The sequence below is a fragment of the Mastigoproctus giganteus genome, chromosome 4, assembly GCF_048544385.1.
Source record: "Mastigoproctus giganteus isolate SK-2022 chromosome 4, ASM4854438v1, whole genome shotgun sequence".
NCBI classification, from domain to species: domain Eukaryota; kingdom Metazoa; phylum Arthropoda; class Arachnida; order Uropygi; family Thelyphonidae; genus Mastigoproctus; species Mastigoproctus giganteus.
This window is the reverse complement of record NC_143578.1, coordinates 20,651,884-20,671,903: the sequence shown is the minus strand read 5'-3', so window position 1 is coordinate 20,671,903 and position 20,020 is coordinate 20,651,884. Positions and strand designations below refer to the sequence as shown.

Sequence of the window (20,020 nt, the reverse complement as noted above, 5' to 3'; positions counted from 1 at the left end):
CAACGAAGACAAAGATAATGAAGACGAAGTTAAAGAAGTTCCTGCCGAAAAAGTGTTAACAACCAAAGATTTAAAAAGGTGCTTAAATGACATTGAAAACGTTTTAAATTTTTTTAGTGAAAATGATCCTGATTTAGGAAGAAGTGTTATTGTTAAGCGATCAGTGTTAAATGCAATAACTCCATATAGGCAATTGTTAAATGAAAGAGAAAAAAAGCATAAACAATCAACTTTAGACTCATATTTTAAAATTTTATTTCACTTTGTATGTAAGTTGACTCTTTATTAAATAAAACTTTTCTTGGTTCGAAAAAGCTTTTTTTCGAACCAAGTATATAATACGTATATAATACTAATACGTATATAAGTATATAATACTAATACATAGTAACGTATCCCTATTCTGGCCATAGTATTTTTACCTCTGAAAATGAAGTTTCGCTTAACGAAGTAATTTCGTGGAACGCATCCTATTCGTTAATTGAGGTATGCCTGTATACATATATACAGGTAACCCTTGTATAACAAGGTTATTAGGTTCCTATAAAATGTCGTGTTGTGTGAAACTGTGTTATATGGGACTAAGAAAAAATACAGAAAGGGGGTTTACATTCTAAAAGCTAATAAAAATACACTATTTCGTTAATAAAATGTTAACAAAACTTAACAAAAATACACCATTCTAGATTTCGTGTATCTTCTGCTCTCTTTAAAAACACCAGTAATCTGGGTTTCTTTGCTTTTGCTTGATAAATCTCTGTGAATTTCGTCGTATGGAACTAAGCATTTTTGAAGTTCAAAAGGGAACTAGGGGAACTAAGCTCCCTTTTGAACTTTGGGCTCCTATCATTTAAGAATCTGCATTCAAAAAATAAGATTCTAATTGCTTGGCTAACTTTATGTCTTCCCCTATGCTTTTTAGTGCATAATTTGGAAGTTTAGAATTTTCATCTGCAGTGCAGGCAAAGGCAGATTATGAGAAATCCTTGGCAAAGGATGCAAAGAAAAACAACAGAGTAAACTCCAGAAGGAAAGGGATGAATCACATTGGTCCACTGGTTATTGTTGATTCAACTGTTGATAATCCTGCTCAGATGGCTAACAAACTAAATGAGTATTTTGCATCTACATTCACCCATGAGAAGTTATTCAGGGAGGGGAACGCCAGAGGTGAGTTAAACTCTGGCAGTGAGTTGGATGATTTTGTAATAACTGAGAGGAAAGTGGAGGATAAATTGTTGAAGATAAACATAAAAAAGGCACCCGGGGTGGACGGGATCTATCCAGTTATATTAAAGGAGGCAGCAAAGGAAGTAAGAAAACCCTTAGCCATAATTATGAGAGCTTCTTTGGACTCAGGGGAGGTACCCATGGACTGGATATGTGCAAATGTGACCCCAATTCACAAAGGAGGATCAAAGGGCAACACAAGTAATTATAGACCTGTTAGTTTAACTTCTGTTCCAGGAAAATTAATGGAGGCACCGGTTAAAGAAGCACTGCAGGATCATCTAGACAAGACTTCAGTTATAGTTCGGACACAGCATGGTTTTGTTAAGGGAAAGTCTTGCCTGACCAATTTGATTGGATACTATGTGGTCACAAAGTAACTGGATGCAGGAAATAACTTTGATATCATATATTTGGATCTTATAAAGGCTTTTGATACTGTTGCACATGGAAGACTGCTGCATAAATTGGAGCAGTGTGGCATTGGAGGCAAATTGCTGCTATGGATAAAGGGATGGTTGAGTGGGAGAAGACAGAGAGTGGTAATCAATGGACACTGCTCTCATCATGGACTAATGTTATTAGTGGAGTCCCTCAGGGTTCAGTATTGGGTCCATTGTTGTTTTCTGTATTTATAAATGATATTGAGGATGTTATATCAAGCTTAATGTGCACGTTTGCAGGCGATACGAAGGTTGGCAGGGTTGTTAAGGACAATAGCATTAGCATTAGTAGAGGCATATGATGCAAGAAAGCAAGCTTATGCAGCATCAGCCAAAAAAAAAAAAAAAAACACCCCTTCAACTTCACCCCTCCGTTCGTTCGAAATACCTGTCCAGTTGAGCCTTAAATTTATTTAGGCTATCAACTTCCACAACAAGGGATGGAAGTCTGTTCCACCAACCAACTACCCGCTGGCTAAAGGCAAATTTCCACACATCTATCCTACATCTGTCTTTCCTCAATTTGAATTTATGCCCTCTCAGGTGATTATTCTGAGCAAGAGGCAGTATCCCATCAGCATTGAGCATGCTCAAACCATTCAAGGCTTTGTACACCTCTATCAGATCACCTCGCCGGTGCCTAGTCTCCAGACACTGTAATTTAAAAAACTTAAGCCTTTCTTCGTAAGAGCAACCCTTCGTTCCGTTCACTAACCTTGTTGCTCTTCTCTGTACTCGTTCCAGGAGCTCTACATCCTTCTTGAAATGAGGCCTCCAGACCTGTATACAGTACTCAAGGAGTGGCCTGACCATTGCCTTATACAAGGGAATAATCACCTCCCTATCCCTGCTAGAAAAATTCCTGTATATTATTGATAAGACACCATGAGCTACTCTTGCAGCCCATCTGCACTGCTCAGAGAACTTCATATCTGCCTGCACAATTACCCCCAGGTCCTTTTCATTCTCTACCACTGTCGGTGTAGTACTACAGAGTTGATAGATTGCTCTGGGGTTGCTGTTTCCCATATGTAGTACTTTACATTTGTCAATGTTAAACTTCATTTGCCATCTCTTAGCCCATCTGCTCAACCTTTCCAGATCCTGTTGCAGCAGCATAGCATCAGTAGCGTCCTTAACAACCCTGCCAACCTTTGTATCGTCTGCAAACTTGGACATTAAGCTTAATATACCACCATCAATATTATTTATAAATACAGAAAACAACAGTGGACCCAACACTGAACCCTGAGGGACTCCACTAATAACATTAGTCCACGATGAGCAGTGTCCATTAATTACCACTCTCTGTCTTCTCCCACTCAACCATCCCTTTATCCATAGCAACAATTTGCCACCAATGCCACACTGCTCCAATTTGTGCAGCATTCTTCCATGTGCAACAGTATCAAAAGCCTTTCTAAGATCCAAATATATAATATCAAAGTTATTCCCTGCATCCAATTCTTTTGTGACTACATCATAGTATCCAATCAAATTGGTTAGGCAAGACCTTCCCTTAACAAAACCATGCTGTGACTGAGCAATAACTGAATTCTTGTCAAGATGATCGTGCAGTGCTTCTTTAACCAGTGCTTCCATTAATTTTACTGGAACAGAAGTTAAACTCACAGGTCTATAATTACTTGTGTCAGCCTTTGATCCTCCTTTGTGAATTGGGGTTACATTTGCACATCTCCAGTCTGTGGGTACCTCCCCTGAGTCCAAGGAAGCTCTCATAATTATGGCTAACGGATTGCTTACTTCCTTTGCTGCCTCCTTTAATATAACTGGATAGATCCCATCCACCCCAGGTGCCTTTCTTGTATTTATCTTCAACAATTTCTATTCCACTTTACTCTCAATTATTACAAGATCATCTAGCTCACTGCCAGTGTTTACTTCATCTATGGCATTCCCCTTCCTGAATAACTCCTCATGTGTGAATGTAGAGGCAAAATACTGATTTAGTTTGTTAGCTACCTGAGCAGGATACTGTTGCACAGGGAAGACTGCTGCACACATTGGAGCAGTGTGGCATTGGAGGCAAATTGCTGCTATGGATAAAGGGATGATTGAGTGGGAGAAGACAGAGAGTGGTAATCAATGGACACTGCTCTCATCATGGACTAATGTTATTAGTGGAGTCCCTCAGGGTTCAGTATTGGGTCCATTGTTGTTTTCTGTATTTATAAATGATATTGATGATGGTATATCAAGCTTAATGTCCAAGTTTGCAGACGATACGAATGTTGGCAGGGTTGTTAAGGACAATAATGACAGTACGCTGCTGCAACAGGATCTAGAAAAGTTGAGCAGATGGGCTGTGAGGTGGCAAATGAAGTTTAACATTGACAAATGTAAAGTTCTACATATGGGAAGCAGCAACCCCAGAGTCACGTATAAACTTTGTGGTACTACACTGACAGTGGTAGAGAATGAAAAGGACCTGGGGGTAATTGTGCAGGCAGATATGAAGTTTTCTGAGCAGGGCAGACGGACTGCAAGGGTAGCTCATGGTGTCTTATCAATGATATACAGGAATTTTTCTAGCAGGGATAAGGAGGTGATTATTCCCTTGTATAAGGCAATGGTCAGGCCGCACCTTGAGTACTGTATACAGGTCTGGAGGCCTCATTTTAAGAAGGATGTAGAGCTGTTGGAATGAGTACAGAGAAGGGCAACAAGATTAGTGAATGGAACAAAGGGTTGCTCTTACGAAGAAAGGCTTAAATTTTGCAAATTATAGTGTCTGGAGACTAGGCACCTGCGAGGTGATCTTATTGAGGTGTATAAAGCCTTGAATGGTTTGAGCATGCTCAATGCTGATGGAATTCTTCCTCTTGCTCAGAATAATCATTTGAGAGGGCATAAATTCAAATTGAGGAAAGACAGATGTTGTTGTTGTTGTTTTTGGTTTTTTTTAGGAGCATTAGCAACTAAGGCCATATTGCTCCGGGAATATGCGGTGGTCATTCCATAACCTTTCCGCATCCTCCGTATTTGGTGGTGACGGGCTTGAACCCCGGTCTAATCAAGGAGTGTGTGCTACGCACTGCTGCTCCTTCCCACCTGGCTACGGAGGCGCCAAAGACACATGTAAGATAGATGTGCGGAAGTATGCCTTTAGCCAGCAGGTGGTTGGTTGGTGGAACAGTCTTCCATCCTTTGTTGTGGAAGTTGATAGCCTAAATAAATTTAAGGCTGAACTGGACAGGTACTTGGAACGAACGGAGGGATGAAATGGTAGGTTTTTTTTTGTTTTTTTTTGGCTGATGCTGCATAAGCTTGCTTTCTTGCATCATATGCCTCTACTAATGCTAATGCTATCGTCATCTGAATTGATTTGGTTTTAACTCTGATGCCATTTGCATTAAATCCGCTATGCCAGCTTCTTTTTCTACCAGTAATTCTTGAACGTCTTCAGTAATGATATCTTTTTTTTATTATTTTTAGGAACATCGGTGTTCCTAAGTCCATGTTACTCTGTGTATATTGTTGATAAATTGCACATGTCCTGAGGTCGATTTTCTGTTTTGCTGGACGAAAAACCATGCTGCCCGAGCCCGACTAACTTGGCCATGTTGAGAAAAAGACCCATAAAAATTCCTCCTTTCATCAATGGGATTCAAACTCAGGTATTTTCCAGCCAGTGTGGGGAGGAGGGTAACAACTATGCTACCCACGAGGGCTTCAGTAGTCATATCATCAAAACCTTCCCCTCCTACCAACATGGCAAGTTCTACTAGATCTATACTTAAGGTGGTAGAAAATGAAAAAGACCTGGGAGTAATTGTGCAGTCAGGTATGAAGTTTTCTGAGCAATGCAGACAGGCTGCCAGAGCAGGTGATGGGGTTTTGTCAATGATATATTGGAATTTTGCTACCAGGGAGAAGGAGGTGATTGTCCCTCTGTATAAGGCAATGGTCAGGCCACACCTTGAGTACTGCGTACAGGTCTGGAGGCCTCATTTTAGGAAGGATGTAGATTTACTTGAGTGTGTACAGAGAAGGGCAACAAGATTGGTGAGGGGAACGGAGGGATCCTCTTACCAAGAGAGACTTAAGTTCTGCAAATTGCAGTGGCTGAAGACTAGGCACCTGCACGGTGATCTGATTGAGGTGTATAAGACCTTGAATGGGTTGAGCACGCTGAATTCTGATGGGATCCTTCCACTTGTTCAGATTACAAACCTAAGGGGGCATAAATTCAAATTAAGAAAGGACAGAGGTAGAATAGATGTGTGGAAATTTGCTTTTAGCCAGCGGGTGGTTAATTGCTGGAACAAACTTCCATCTGTCGTTGTGGAAGTTAATAGGTTGAATAAATTTAAGGAGGAACTGGACAGGCATTTGGAGGGAATGGCGTGATTTTTTTTTTTTTTATATTGGCTGATGCTGATTAAGTTGATACACTTGCTTTCTTGCATCACATGCCACTACTACTACTACTACACTGACATATTAAAATTGGAAAAATGATTTTCCCTCAACAGGCCATCTTTCTTGCAAACTGCCATATGCTCATCACTGAGAAGAAAGTTGCCACAATACTGAGCATTAAATATTAGCATTAGCATGAACAGAGGAATATGAGGCAAGAAAGCAAGCTTAAACACTATCAGACAAAAAAACCCCTCCCATTTCACCCACACATTTGCTCCAAAAGTTTGTCCAGTTCTTCATGAATCTATTTAAGCTATCAACTTCCACAACTGATGGAAGTTTGTTGCAGCAATCAACTACCGGCTGGCTAAGGGCAATTTTCTGCCCATCTATTCTATAACTGTCTTTCCTCAATTTGATTTTATGCCCCATCTCAGGGTTGTAATCTGAGCAAGAGGAAGAATCCCATCAGCATTGAGCCTGCTCAAACCATTCAAGGCCTTAAACACCTCAATCAGATCACCTCACAGGTGCCTAGCCTCCAGATGCTGCGATTTGCAGAACTTAAGCCTTTCTTGGTAAAAGCACCCCTTTATTCCCCTCACCAGTCTTGTTTCCCTTCCCCGTACTCGTTCTAGCAACTCTACATCTTTCCTAAAATGGGGTAGCAGAAATCTGACAAGAATCAAACCTTTTCAATCACAAAACACAATTACAATGATCTTGCCAGCTGAAGTTGGTTGTGTCTTGATTTTTGGAGTTGTGGTGCCTTATACTGGACCTTTGTTCTTAAGTGAAGCAATCTCACCACAAGTCACGTGCTGCAGAAATGTTTCCCTGCGATTCAGATGTTTGGTGGAAATAGCAACATATTGTGTCATATGATGAAATGTCAGAATCTTTGGGACCTACCATACACATTTTATGGGACACTGAGTGACCAGGAATAATTGCCTGTACACTTCCAACACTTATGTGCACTTTCAATACAATATCATGCCATAATTCATCTGTTTACAAAAATAAGCTCCTCAGGGCAACTGCTCATGTCTGTGACAGCTATACATGACCATGCAGTTGGTTAGCAACTTTTTATGACTTTCTGAAAACTCAATGTACCAATCACACAAACTTGCATGTGATAACATGCAAGTTTGTGTGATTGGTACATTGTACATTGGTACATTGGTACACTTAACCTGCACAGAATTTCAGCCACTTTCAATTTCTCTTTTAAAAGAAATTTCATGATACAGCACATTCTACACTTGGAGTGACGGAGTCCTTAGCCTTGTAGGCTGTACACTGCTATACTGCATTACATCAAGAATGCAATAAAGAGAGGCTGATGCCATCACTGTATATTTTCTAATGCACAGGGGATGCAGTTATATTTTGGGAAATAAGAGCAGAGTTCCCATCATTTGTCATGAAGAGTGTTTTGGCATTCTGACAAACATCTTCTGTAAAAGAAAAAATTTCATGTCAACCTTGAATCACTCAGGTAATTTTCTCAATATATATATAAAAACTAGCACAGCCAAAAGTATATCAATGCATCTAGCAATAAGAGTCAAATGCAGAACACTGTAAAACAAGTGCACTTCCATTGCCTTTGGTATTTTAAATCATTACAAATTAAGAATAACCTTTTCCTTACCCTTCTGGGCACTGATGAACATCCTTGGTTTCTAAGTTCAGCATATGAGGAATACTTGGACCACAGAGATCAATATCTAAAAGACCTACCTGAAGAATACAAGTAATAACCAAGTAAATATAGTAATAGAGATTTCAGATTTTGTACTGTGATTGACTATAAAATTTCTAATTATAATAATTCTTATTTTTTTGTTAATTTACAAATTCAGTACTCAGCACTTGAATGCTGAATTTGTTTATAGTCAGTTTATTACTAGAAAATTTATTGTAGTGTTTTCCATCATGGTTATATACTAACAAATATAATAACCTATACAGATATATACAGTTATACCCAGTTATTTATTAACAAATAAAGTACAAATAAAATAAAATAAAAGTACAAAACCAGTAGCTTCCGAAAGCTACTGGTTTTGTACTTTTATTTTATTTTATTTGTACTTTATTTGTTAATAAATAACTGGGTATAACTGTATATATCTGTATTTGAAACTATGGACCCCAGTACTCCAGGCCCATTCGTTACTATAATAACCTATTCTGAGTGAGTTGAGCTTGGATAAAGTTGTAGGTACTTTTCAATTTGAAACTATGGGATTTTCTATAGAAAACTGCAGTTGTTAAAAACTCAACACTACAAATTAAATTTTAATATTATTTAACAAAATGAGCCCAGAAAAGTTATTTTGCTAATGGCCTGTAAAGTTTTTAATTCACAGAACTTTCATCTATGTATATATACACTGTGTTCAAAGAAAGTGCATCACCTAGGAATTTCACATTTCTAACCCTTTTTTGCAATGATATGTTACATTAATGACTAGCATCACAAATAAAAATATAAACAAAAGATATTTATTAATAGTCAAGGCAAAGCTAAGTAATATTTGACAGGTGCTCTCAAAATATTCCAAAATGAGCATGTGCAACCGTTATACAACAGTTTTGTTAAACATGACAATTATGGCTGAAATGTTATCAGAAGCCCTCAATTTGCTTTAGTTTATCATTTTAAATGGAAAAAAAAATGAAAACTTCACCAGTTGCAAACTAATATTTAGTTGAACCACCTTTGGCCCTGATTACAGCAGTGCACCGTCGAGGCATTGACAAGATCAATTTCTGAAGATAATCAACTGATAGTTCATGGTTCCAAACACGAATTATTGTTTCCTGAAGTTCACGAAGGGTCTTTGGTTTCTTTCTGGCAACTGCAGATTCCACACGATGCCAATAGTTCTCTATAGGATTCAGGTCTGGTCTGTTTCCTGGGCAGCTAAGAGTCGTAATGGACCATTCTTCCAACCGTTTTTTTCATCTGTAACAAATGTAAACACATTACTGTCAAATCACTAATGCAGAAATGAAGCTAAAGTAACTACAAAAGTGTCTATTTACACTTTTTGCCCAATGACAAGGAGCAGAGTAGTCCTGAAAGATGCAGTTACTTGGCAGGTTGAAAGGTCTGTAATGGTTGGCAGCAATTTGCCTTCCAATATAGCCATGTATCCATTGGCATTTACGGAACCTTTTATAAACTGCATCTGACCTACTCCACAATATGAAATGCATCCCCATATCATCTGGCTGGTAGGGAATTTCACTGTAGACACCATACAGTCTGGATGGTATTCTTTGCCACGTCTACGGCGAATTGTTTGTCTCCCATCAGAACCATGCAGGTTGAATTTCTTCTCATCCGAGAAAATAACTGACTTCCACTGCTCGGGGGTCCATTTAACATGCTCCTTGCAACAAATTAATTGGACCTTTTTCATTTTTTGTGTGAGGAGGGGCTTCTTCTTAGGATGACGGGCTACAAGTCCATTTTTGAAGAAGCATCTTCTGACTGTTACTGCACTTGCAATCACTCCTGTACATTCTTTCCATTCTCTTTTCAGCTCAGATGAAGAAGCTTTACGGTTTTTAAGGCATAAGCACTTCAAAACGCAATCCTGTTTCGGCATAGAGACTCGTTTGCATCCAGTTCCTTTTTTCCTATCAGCAGAACCAGTATTCTTGAATTTGGAATGAAATCCACTCATTCGACTAATTACAAGACACTCTATAAGCAATATGACAGGAAGAACATCCTTCCTCATGTAAAGCAACAATAGCACTCTTTCTTCGTGGCGTCAACTACCCGTAACTCGCCATCCTGATACAGGCAAGGAATGACTGCAACTCTTGCAGAGCATGCTTATATAGCTGAAAGTAACAGCTGATGCAACATTACATCATCTACGCGTGTCAATCTTATCTGATGCAATCTGTAAGAAATATTGCCATATACAGTCAGGCCTCGTATAGCACGATAGTTGTGTTCCTAGAAACCCTAGTGCAATGCAAAATCGTGCAATATAAACAACAGGCTCTATGGGAAAAATAGGGTTAGGTGCAGACCACCCAAGATTGAATATACATTTGTAACCAAAACATTACCAAGCACAATAAATAATCATAATAAAATACGTAAGTATTTTATTATGACTATTACGTAATAAAAAATATTGCTAATGCTTTTGCTTCTATCGTAAGCAAACTTGTTTTTTGTTTGATTTTCTATCCAAACAGATGACAGCCATTCCATCTCTTCCAATTCTTTGTGTCTTAATCTAATGGATTTTAATTACACTTTGAGTTGTTCCAGCTATGAAAGTTTTTATTTTCTCTGCATTCTTTGTAATTCTCGGCATTGCCTCATTTAGGCCTGTAGCACGTGCAATATCACATGATCTTCCATTTCGCTCAAAGTGTTTCACAATTTCATATTTTTTTCTCTATCGACAGAGGCGGACTGGCCATAAGCCTTACCAGGGAAACCACGGTGGGTCGGAAGCTGGTGTGATTTTGGCCATAAACACTAGTATGAGGCCACTACAAATTTTCCCAGGGTAAGAATTTTTGACCCAATCTGCCTCTGTTTATCGATATTGCTTTTCCTTTTCTCTCTGAATCTGTAGTGTCTTCACAAGGACGCTTCCTTTTCACACCTTTTAAGTATTTTACTCATTTTTAGGGAATAAAGCACAATTACAAAATGTGGAGGCACGTTTGATACACATAAACAAAGCTGTGCGCGTGTAGCAACTGAATAAACAACACCATAAAGGCAACTCTATTAACACCTCACTAGCTCACATTTTACTAAAGCATATTTCTGGGGGTTACTACCATAAAACAATAAAAACAATTTCCAGTTGCGTTCCTGCTAGTGGAATCTGTTATAATCTGGTAGTAAACTCGATCTAATTGTATTTGCGATAATATCGATAGCTGGAATTTTACATTATTATGGTGAAATGTGTTTCCCCTTCTCTAATATAAAAAACATAAATACATTTTCAGAATCTTCTCATCATTCCTATTGTGTTGCGTTCAGTTGGCATTATTCCGCGTCTGACTGCCATTTCTTGTAAACACAAAGGCGAATCGTGCATAAGCGAATTCGCTTCGTGTTATATACGATATCGTTTCCCTATTTATAAATCGTGTATGATCGAATTTATGTAGTGTAAACACGTGTTATACGAGGACTGACTGTACTTACATTATTCGGACGACAATTACAATTTTAAGGGTTGATGCACTTTCTGTGAACACCAGTGTATACACACACTCATGAGCCAAAACATTAAGACCACCTGTCTGCATGAGTAGACAACATTCCACAGCACCCAGAAGTGACTTCACTGACCAGCACAGTATATATACAGTGATGGAACAAGTAGTGCCCGACAGTTCATCAGTACAAAGCCCGTACAATGGGAAAAAGTAAGGACCTGACAGAGTTTGAAAGGGGAATGATTTGTGGCATTAGAAAGGCAGGAGGCAACAGCTCAATAACTACAGGTATTGTGGACTGTTTAAAGGCCACCACAGTGAAGGTATGGGAGAGGAACAGTCCAAAGAAGGAATGCTAGTCAACATGAACATGCTGTGCAAGACAACATGTGGCTCACAATCCCTCAATTAATGGCAGACTACAAGCAGGGTGAACAGAGAAACGTTTCCAATCACACCATCCAGTGGATAGGACTACAGAGTAGGCAACCTGTTTGTGCACACAGTTTGACCAACCATCACTGACGTTTCCAGCTATAGAGGTTACAGGAGCAACGTTCCTCAATGTTGTATGACTGGAAAAGAGTTTTCTGCATCTGATGAATCAAGATTCCAGCTTGATCAGGCCAATGGACATGCGTGTATTTGATGGCAAGCAGATGAACAGCTGCAGCCAGACTACACGGTTAAAACAAACAGGCCAGAGGATGGTATCACTGTTTGGTGAATGTTTTCATGGGCATTGCTGGGTTCTCTCATCCCAATGGTATCAGCAGTGGCAAATGATGCAAGAAAGAAAACTTATAAAGAATCAGCCAAAAAAAAAAAAAAAATTCCCACATCATCTGCCCATCCCTTCCAATAATTTGTTCAAACTACCCACTTCCAAAACAATAGATGAAAGTTTGCCTTCAAACTTTCTTCTACCCTGCAACCATCCTTCTCATATATGTGTAGTCTGAGCAAGAGGAAGAATGCAAGCAACACTGAGTTTACTCAATCCATTCAAGGCCTTAAATATCTCAATCAGATCTCCTCTCAGATGTATAGTAGTCCCCAGATGCTGCAATTTGCAGAACTGAAGCCTTTCTTTGTAAAACTACTCTTTTATTCCCTTCACCAACCTCATTGCCCTTCTCTGCAACCATTCCAGCAGATCTACATTCTTCCTAAAATGATGCCTCCAGACCTCATTTTAGGAAGCTATTTCTTCTTCAGTATTCAAGATGCAGCCTAACCACTGTGTTGTACAATAGGATAACCACCTCCTTATCTCTGCTAGAAAAGTTCCTGTATATCATAAACAAAGCCCAAAGAGTTGTCCTGGCAGCCTGTCTACACTGCTCAGAGAAATTCATATCTGCACAATTTTTTTTTTTAATGAAAACCCCAAAGCATTACAGCTCTGGTTCATACTATCGAAAACCCGAAATACGAGAAGTATTAGAACCTATAATACTTAGTACCATGCTTGAGCTGGAGGTTGAGAAGACGAAAGAAGATATCTGTTGACATTAGACTTCAACTTCTTTAGACTGTAATTTTCAGGAAATACGTATGAAGGAAGGTTGTTCCAGAAAACAGCAGTTGAATGAATAAACGAGGCAGATGAAAAGTTGGTTCTATGAGTTTGAAGTTGGACAGTAAATGGACTGTTGAAGAAGGAGACAGCAGTCTCCGAAAGCTTCAGGTTTTATCGCTTTTAATTCAGTTTATTTTAGATAATTTTATTGCTTTGGTATATTTTTAACTATATTTTTAACGTTTTATCGTAATTTATTGTAATATTTCCGATAGTGTATTACATTATTTTTATAGTAAAAATTTTTTATTCCTTGGCTGGTGTTTGTCTTTAATTATTGCAGTACAGTAAATGGATGTTGGTTGGTGGTAGCACGTGTTCGGACTGTTTTGAAAGAGAGAGCAGGAATTATAGAAGCCAATTCAGAAGAACAGTGCCCATGGAAGTATCTGAAGAAAAGGCGTGCAGCAGAAACAGTACACCTATGAGACAGCGAGTGCAGAGACTGTTAGAGAGGTGTCATTAATTAACCTAACTGCCCACTTCTGAATGGAATCTAGAAGCCTGAGAGAGAGAGGTTTTGGGGGCATTGCCTCAGATGTGGGAACAATATTCCATGGTAGTGTGGATTTGCAATTTGTATAGAGTGAACAGCTGTGAACATAGTGTTTGGAAGAAAAGTAACGCTGAGAGTGAAAGAGAAAACCAAGTTTTTTAGATGCACAGGAAGCAATATTTGTAATGTGCTTGCGCCAAGAGAGAGATTAGAAGTCGGGGTAATCCCCAAAAGAGATATATCATTTTGCCTAGAAATAGGAGTGTCACCAAAGATAAGCATAGGAGCAGAAGGATCCTTTTTGTGAGATATAAGACAAAACTGAGTTTTAGAAGGATTTTTTTTTTTTTTTTTTTGATTTGGTAGTTGTTGGCGCATCGGCTTCTGTGGCCATATTGCACCTCCCAAGGTTTTTTTGCAGTACTTTGATCCAAGCCCGAGGCGGGAATCGAACCCGCGACCTTTGGGTTGCCGGGCAGGTACTTTACCCACTCGGCTAGCCCGGTCGGCTTAGAAGGATTGAAATCAACTAAGTTGTCTTTGCCCCAATGGAGAATTACCTGGAGATCAGCATTTAAGGAATTGGTAGCAGATATTCGAGAAGTTGAAGCTGATTAAGCAGGGCAAGGTTTCTCAAAATAGAAAGTAGAATGCAATGTGCTATCATCAGCAAAACTATGGATAGGATTTTCAGTCAATGGAAGAAGTTCATTAATATACAAGAGGAAAGAACTGAACCTTGGGGACACCAGCATTAGTGGAGAAGTTAAAAGACAGAGCGCCATCTACCATCACCCTCAGTGAGCGACAAGAGAGAAAACTGGTTAACCAATTACAAAAAACAGTTGGCAAACCATAAGATAGAAGCTTGTTTAGAAAACCTTTATGCCAAACACCATCGAAAGTCTTTGAGATGTCAAGGGCAACTGCTTGTGTTTCACCGAACTTTTCCATTGAATTTGTCCATAAATGGGTAACGTAAGCCAGAATATCACCAGTGGATCGACACTGACGGAATCCATACTGACGATCATTGATCAGACGGAAGGTTTCTAGGCAGTTTAAGAGTTGGCAGTTAATTGATTTCTCCATTACTTTAGAAAGAGTAGAAGTAATTGCAATGGGACGATAATTGGATGGGAGGGATTTGTCACCCTTTTTAGGAACTGGCTGGATATGAGCAAATTTCCAAACAGAAGGAAAAACACCTTTGGAATAAGAAAGTGAAAAAAGACGGCAAAGAACAGGAGTAAGTTCAGGAGCACAGGTTTTGAGAACAAGTGGAGAAATACCATTAGGACCAGGAGCTTTCTTAGCATCAAAAATTTGTCAAAATCCTTCTGACATCCTTTTTAGAGAAGACCATAGGAGGCATTGAATGGGGCATGCTGGGAATGGTGGGAGGTGTTTTACGAAGATAGTTAATACATGAGTTGGAAGAAAAATGGGATGCTAGCAGGTCAACTTTATCCTTGGCTGAAGTGACAACAGAACCATCTGGTTTTGATAGAGGTGGGAGCAGAGATGGGGCAAAAAGTTGCGGCCAATAGCTTTGGCAAGAGACCAGAATGCTCGGCTACTATTAAGGCAAGAAGCAAGTTTTCTACTCTTAGCCTGTTCAAAATCTACTTTGGACTGATTAATAACTGCTTTACAATTGTTGAAAGCTTTGGTGTAGGCAGAAAATGAAACTGAAGAATTGGAAAAAAGTCAATTATGATATGCAATGTTCTTCTCTTGAACAACCTTAGAACATTTATAGGAAAACCAAGGTTTAGATAAATGACGAGATTTTAAAGTGGAATAAAGGATTCCATTCCTACCAGAATAATTTTACTGACACGATCTGGGCAAACATTGACATCAAAAATTTTGAAATAGTAATTCGACAAAGGAAAAGAAACCTCACAGGTCATCCCATTTTGCATTCTTGTAATGCCAATGTTACCCCATATACCTTTCCTTAATGCTGCTAAGATCATCAGTTCTTTTGTCTTTGCTTTTAACTTAAAAGTTTTTATAAGAGGTTCTTATAAAAGATGGTTAACATCTTATCAAAAATAAAATGTAGTTAGTCTTAAGAATACAGTATCCCTTCCGATCGATTGTCGGTCAGATGAGGTGCGATTAGTGATTGACAAGTGCAGCTCCTCCCACCCATTGCTTTGATAGGCTGCTGATTACTAGTGGTTTGCATTAGAGTAAATGTCATTTTTCAGTCAAATGAAGCCACTGGGAATGTGATGTATAGGCCAGTGACATCAGGTTAGTGTGTTTTTTTTTTGTATTTTTCACTTAGTTTTTTTAAATTTGTCAGGTTTACTAAAGATTAATGAAAAAAAATGAATAAACATGCTAACCTAAAGGGAGGACTGTATTCTGAAGAGGTTAGGTTATGTTATGTGACTATTTGGGAAGAATTTAAAAAAAAAAAAAAAAAAAAAAAGGAAAAAAAAACACAGTAACCTAAAAGAGTATATTGTATCCTAAAAATAGAAATGAACACACTAACCTGGTTATTTCAAGTGACTAACCTAAAATAGTAAAAAACAGCAAGCAGCAGAGCAGCCATTATCATTCCACTGCAGGATGAAAGCCTCCTCAACAAATCATGTTGAGGGAAATGGACCGTAATCTGCCACGCTGGTCCAGTGCGGGTTGGCAGGTTGACCATATTTAGCAGTCAGGGGCTTGAACCCCGGCCAACTCAAAGAGCGTGTGCTACTGCACTCCTGAACCTAAAGGTGTACCTTATACTAAAGATTAACTTGGAAAAACCACACTTTTTTTTCACTTGAATCCCTTCCAAATGGCCATATATCTTTTAGGTTATGTGGTATTAGTGTTTTTTTTATTAATCTTTAAAACTACACTTTTTTTTGCTTGAATCTTCCCCCTTGAATAGCTGCATAACATAACTTGACCTCTTTAGTATACAGTACCAGTTTAGGTTAGTTTTATTCAGTGCAGTAGTTATAAAATTAGCAGAAGGTATACTCTCTGAATGTTACATATGCAGAGAGTATACTGTGCTTATTAATCGAATTCCAGAGGGTATACGGCGTATACCTGTGTATATATATATATATATATATATATATCCAGAAGATATATGCTATTCATCTAAAAAAATCCAGAGGGTATATGCTGTATACCTGTGTATACTTTCCACTACGGACCTGATTTTATTCCTTTTTTCTTTATCTTTAGTATATGGTATGGGAAAAGCAGCCTAGTAAACACGTGAAATGCAAATAAGCAGTAAATTACACATAGGACTAGATCTGCTAATCAGCGTGAGGAAAGAAACCAGCATGAGGAGCTACGTTGTCAATCATTGCCTCTAGAAATGATTCACAGGATGGGGAATATTCCAAAGATTTACTAAAAATTTAACATCTTAAATAAAGAGACATATCAATAAACTGGTTTTCTTACCTTATTTCCTAATTTTCTTAATGACAGAGCCAGTTGTGTGGCAACTGTACTCTTACCCACACCACCTTTTCCAGACAATATCAAAATAACATGTTTGACACCTGAAAGTATCTGCTGGTTGTTTTCTAGAGTAATGAAATGACATAAATCAGCAAACTGGAGGTAAACATAATTATGTATATTTACTGTGTACACCAAATTTACTGTATACACCAAAGACTTATGGTAAAAAAAATATCATTTTAAAAAATTAGGTTTTGCCAAAATCAATATAGCCACAAAGTAAAGCAAGGCACTCTAAAAATCTGTACACTTAAGCTATAACATATCTTTCAATAAGTTTTCTTTGTTTTTATTAAAAATGTGAGACTGCTAAACCGAAAATGGTCAAAATCACTCTATGTGCTTATGAGTTTAAAGATATGAAAATAATATAAAGTTTTTGAATATAAGCAAATTAAGTTCTTATGGAGCTCTAATACCTTTTTATAAGATTTTATGTCTTTCTTTCTTTCTTTTACATGAGCTATAAAATAAGGATACAAATCCCACCTTCAACTATATGAAACTTCAAAAATCACTACTATTAATACACAGGCAAAGTCTGTTGCAGCAATAGCTATGTGGCCAATTTTAAACTCTGAGGCATAATTATGAGTCTAGTAATATGGCAAGAAGCATATTATATGAGGGGTATTTGAAAAGCAATTAGAAAAGCAAAAGCAATTATTTACGTTTCAGTAACGAGTGTTATCTGCGAAATCCCTTTATATAACTTTCGTATCAAGTTATGTATTAATTATTTGTTTTTACTAATTATTTATGTTACGTAACCTAAGTGGTTATATGTATAATTAATTATGTTAAATAAAATTAATTATATTACGTTTGTAATCTAAGTCGTTATATGTATTTATTTAAACGTACAATTTAACTGCTAACGAAGTTCAACTAACGCTATCTAGTACGGTATATCGTAAATATTCCGTAGATAACACTCGTTACTGAAACATAAATATAGCGTTATAACTGTGTTTGGATACAAGTTTAGGATTTAATTTTGTACAGAAATTGAAATTTTATTGAAAGTAAATCTAAATCATGACTCAAACCAGAGCAGCAAAGCAAAGGGCTAAAGCTAATGGGAATGCTGTGGCCCAGGGGAGAACTGAGGGGGGCAGTTGTCCTCTGAATCACAGCCTTGTAAGATGCACTATTTGCTTGATGTTTGCGGAGCAGTCAAGTATGGGACATGATACTGCCATGGGGGATGTCTTTGTGTGTGTGTGCGATGCAAGGAGTGTAAGGAGATAAGGCGACAACTCAGCGTTGTTATGGGCCTATATGAGAGCTTGAAGGATAGGGTGGATGCCCTCGAAGGATTACAAGTGAGGGGCCCATCAAGCTCTCAGCTGCCCACACCAATGCCAGAGCTTGCACTTGGTCATCGCGGAACACAGCGGCAACCCCCAAGGCAGAATGCGCTGGTCCCAAAGGAACTAGTAGTTGTTGGTGACTCTATTGTCAGGGAAACGGGAAACATGCTTTGTAAAAAGGATAGGTGGAATAGGACCAGGGTATGTCTGCCAGGGGCAAAAGTTGATGACGTTGTAGAGCGGATATCATCTTTTAAGGGCACAAAAGGTGATATAGTTGTACACGTTGGCACTAATGACATTAAGAGTAGGAGACCGGCGGAATTACTTGACAAGTACAGGTCACTGATGAAAAAAAGCCGTGAATTAGGGTTGAAACTGAAAGTGTCTGCAATTCTGCCCAGACACGATAGGAGGGAGTATATGATGAGAGCCCTGTCAATCAATTCGGCCCTGGAAAGATTGTGCAGGGCTCAAGGGGTAGAATTTTTTTCAGCCTGGTCTGTACTTGTTAACAGGAGAGACTGCTTCTACAGGGATGGGATACACTTAAATAGAAAGGGGGCAAGAATGTTTGCTGATGCTATCGAGGCAATGTTAGGTGGGTCGGAAAACTGCTAGATTGGGGGGATACAAGGACTAATAGATTAACAGTAGCCACTGGCAGAGGTGAAAGTGATTCTTGCACTGCTTCTATTGGAATGAGCCGCAGCCTGGAAAATAAGATGCAGGATATTTCAGAGACTGCTGGGAATCATTGGGGTACAAGTAAACACATGGGTTGTGTTAGGGTAGCTAAGAAAAAGAACAGGTGCATGTATACTTGTGTGTACACCAATGCTAGGAGTTTAGTAAATAAATTTGATGAATTTGAGGTATTGCTCAAAACATCAAAGGCAGATATTGTGGGGATTTCAGAGACGTGGTGTCACACAGATATAAGAAATGCAGAACTGGAATTTGGGGAGTACAATGTCTACAGAAAGGATAGACAGGATAGGAAGGGAGGAGGGGTTATGCTATTAGTTAAAAAACACATAAAATCCAAGGAAGTGAAGCCAGTCGACATCGCTGGACAGTGCAGTGTCGAGTCAGTTTGGTGTGACATAAGCATTGGGAGATCAAAATTGAGAGTAGGAGTGTGCTATAGGCCTAATGACTCTGATGAGTATAATAAGAAACTGTTCGGAGAAATAGAGTGGGCCAGTAAATCAGAGAGTCTTATAATGGGGGATTTTAATTTCCCAGATATTGACTGGAATTTGGGGGCTGGTCACTCACACAGTAGCAAGGCTTTTGTGGATTTATTGGATGATTGTTTTCTACATCAGCATGTTCGGGAGGCAACTAGAGGGAGTAATACTCTTGATTTGATTATCAGTAGTGATTCTTCATGCATTAAGAATCTGCAGATAAATGAACCACTTGGTGGCAGTGATCACAGTGTGCTGAAGTGGGAGTTACTCAAAGAGGTAACTACCATTAGGGGTAAAGGGAAGGGGTATTGCTTTCGTAAAGGCGACTACAATGGACTGAGACAGTATTTAAATTCTATACAGTGGGATCAACTGATGATATTGCCAACAGCAAATTCAAAATGGGAAGCATTCAAAGAACTTATTGTGGAAGCTACTAGGCTTTACATACCAACTAAGAAATATTGTTCAAGGTTTAGGCCTAAATGGTTGTCAGATGAACTAATAAGGCATATGGCAGAGAAGAAAAATGCATGGGATACATACAAATTAACACGTGACACGGACGCCTATGATAGATACAAGTTGATCTGTAACCAAGTTACAAAGGAGGTTAGGCAGGCGAAGGCAGATTACGAGAGATCCTT

At 38.6% G+C, this 20,020-nt stretch overlaps 1 protein-coding gene across 1 annotated transcript in view; it reads right to left on the bottom strand.

The window, feature by feature from the left end:
• Window positions 1-20,020, bottom strand: part of Nubp2 (NUBP iron-sulfur cluster assembly factor 2) — a 104,910-nt gene that overhangs the window by 51,889 nt on the left and 33,001 nt on the right. Inside the window, exons 2-3 of the mRNA XM_090372170.1 lie at window positions 16,802-16,957; window positions 7,720-7,808 (exon numbers count right to left, since the gene is read on the bottom strand). Of these exons, the coding sequence (XP_090228296.1) occupies window positions 7,720-7,808; window positions 16,802-16,957 (245 nt within the window). The remainder of the gene's footprint in view (window positions 1-7,719; window positions 7,809-16,801; window positions 16,958-20,020) is intronic.